The following is a 2561-nucleotide window of genomic DNA, read 5'->3' as shown; positions in this document are numbered from 1 at the left end:
AAAGTAAAGTAAGGCATTACTTTAACTGTAACTAGTAATGTGTAATAGATTACTTTTTTTTCAGTAACTATCACATATATCACAAGTGGCCCGGTGAACATTTTGAAATGACGTAAATGACTATGGTCACAGGTGAAAAGACGTTTTTTTTCAAATACTATTTGAAGAACGTCTTGAACGAATGTATTGAACGTCCACATTTAGACCATATTTCACAATTTTTTCATCCTCTACAATGTGCAATAATGCAATAGTGCAGTAATCATTACTTTGGAGCCTGAAATCACATCAGCATTACTCAACTGAAAGCCTGTACAAATACTTACATAGTCTATACTATATACTTAATTAAACATATCAAACATTAAATGTGTTGAAATTAAGTCTTCCTGTAGACCACATTTCACCCACCAGAGCAATATGACATTGTAAACACATTTAGCTGGTTAAAAAGAGACCTTCAGACCAAATATCACCCAGTTTTCAATTAGAAATCAACGTTAAAAATCCTGGTTGGCGCTCACTGGGGCAACTCATCTGTAGTAAATGGTAAATGGTAAATGTACTGCACTTATATAGCATCTTAGTCTTCCAACAACTCAAAGCACTTTACACTATATGCCACATTCACCCATTCACAGTGATAGCAAAGGCTAAATTCATTCACACTCATTTGCACACTGATGTACAGCTTTCGGAGCACTTTGGGGTTCAGTATCTTGCTCAAGGACACAGTGGGAGGAGGTACTCTTTGCATGTTACCTGTCTTATGTGCATGCTAGTATCACAGGTCAAAGGTCGTGCAGAGGTCAGGTCATTGCTGCCCAGCACTGTGGAGATGATTCCGTTACGATCCACTTTCCTGATCATAGTCCCGTCCACAAAGTAGATCAAACCATTTCTATCAACTGCAATCCCTGTAGGGAACAGAAATTCAACATAGTGTCATCCAGTTGATTAATAATACATCCACTTCAGGATGTAAAGGAGAAAATTAAAGTGAGGTAATTTTCCTGTGGAGGATAATTTAAAAAGGACACAATAAAGAACAAATAGAAATTCAATTCAGTTTTATTTCTATAGCACCAACTCATAGTAGAAGTTATATCAGGATACTTTTCATATAGAGCAAACCGTACTAAAAATAAATAGGAACATATAGGGCAAGAGTGTATTTTAGAAAAGTCAGCCAAGATTAATATATGAATGAAAAATATCAGAAGTGTTAAAAAGTATCGTATAGATTAGCAAAACAGCAGAGAAAGAATTTCCCTATGCGGATTAATAACTTCATTTATTTGACTAATGTGCCTTTATCTGGGGAAAAGGAATTCTCTAAAAATAAATGCAACTACTAGGGCTACTAGGGATTGAACAATGTGTTTTTCAGGTCTGATACAGATTATTAGTATCAAGTAAACTGATAAACGATATTTTTAAACACGGTATACAGGATTTGGAGTAAAAATGAAAATCTGAGTGTAAAAATTTAGACTAACCAGTGGTGGAATGTAACTCTACTGTGCATTTACGCTTGTAAAGTTTTAAAGTACTTGTACTACTAATTCTTGTGTATTTCCATTCTATGCTACTTTGTACTTATATACTGTACTATTTTTGCAGTTTTGCAGATCAAAATAAATCAAAATGATATACTGTAGAATTAGGTAACATCAAATTCTGATGATGTTAAAATATATATTGAGCTATGCTAAATGCTTAATTTGCTTTCAATGTGACCTCCTGAGCTTGACGAAAGAAGCACTTGTAATTCAGTTAGTTACAAGTGCTACTACTCAGCCAGCAGTGTGATATTTTTGTAGAGCAACCTTGCATGCCTGAACGGATCCAATTTGAAAACTTCAGAACCAATTCCGTAAATTATACATTGGCCAACTTGATTTTACATTCCCCTGGAGCAGGAAAAACATTTATAATTCTAAGAGGATACATGTTGCTGCGGTGTGTGAAAAACTGTCATCCTACACAAAATCTCTGCAGACATCAGGGACTAAGTTGTGGAATCTGTGTCCTCCAATAGCTAAAGTGTCCCTGTGATTCACCATCAGTTTCTGTTCCCCACTGTTCCCTTCACAGGGGCAACACGGTAACCAAATGTGTCATCTCCTCCGGAGCTTATTTCATTTAAGGCTTGTGGGAATTCTGTGTCTCCTGCACCAGTTACCTTTTAGGGACACTGATCATTGTCTGGTTCAGCACATCGTCAGTGTGGTGCAGAGAGTGCACTGCTCTTAAAGGGCAAGGAAAAAGCTGATCTGATTGTTCATGACTGGACCTAGTGATCCAGCCATCTTAGCAACTGCTCACACTGTTTTACTGTGTACCTCTAGCAAAAAAAATAAAACCATCACTATGCATATGCATTGTGTACTTTCACATTGTGTCATTTTACAGAGTGGTATTCCCTACAGTAAAAGAAGCAACAAAAACTATTTCAACCATGTCCTATATAAAAGCTCTGAAACCTCACACTCAGGCAAAATGTAAGCTAATACATCTTCAAAGATTCACTATTCACTTTCTAATAATAATTGACTCTT

At 36.2% G+C, this 2561-nt stretch overlaps 1 protein-coding gene across 1 annotated transcript in view; it reads left to right on the top strand.

The window, feature by feature from the left end:
• Positions 1-889, top strand: part of LOC118326481 (teneurin-3-like) — an 8323-nt gene extending 7434 nt beyond the window's left edge. Inside the window, exon 6 of the mRNA XM_035659481.1 lies at positions 783-889. Coding sequence (XP_035515374.1) covers positions 783-889 — 107 coding nt within the window. The remainder of the gene's footprint in view (positions 1-782) is intronic.
• Positions 890-2561: the final 1672 nt, after the last annotated feature.

Source organism: Morone saxatilis, unplaced genomic scaffold, assembly GCF_004916995.1.
Source record: "Morone saxatilis isolate NCDOM2014 unplaced genomic scaffold, NCSU_SB_2.0 Contig17, whole genome shotgun sequence".
Lineage (NCBI taxonomy): Eukaryota > Metazoa > Chordata > Actinopteri > Moronidae > Morone > Morone saxatilis.
The sequence above is the reverse complement of the archived record's forward strand: the minus strand, read 5'-3'. Positions and strand labels throughout refer to the sequence as shown.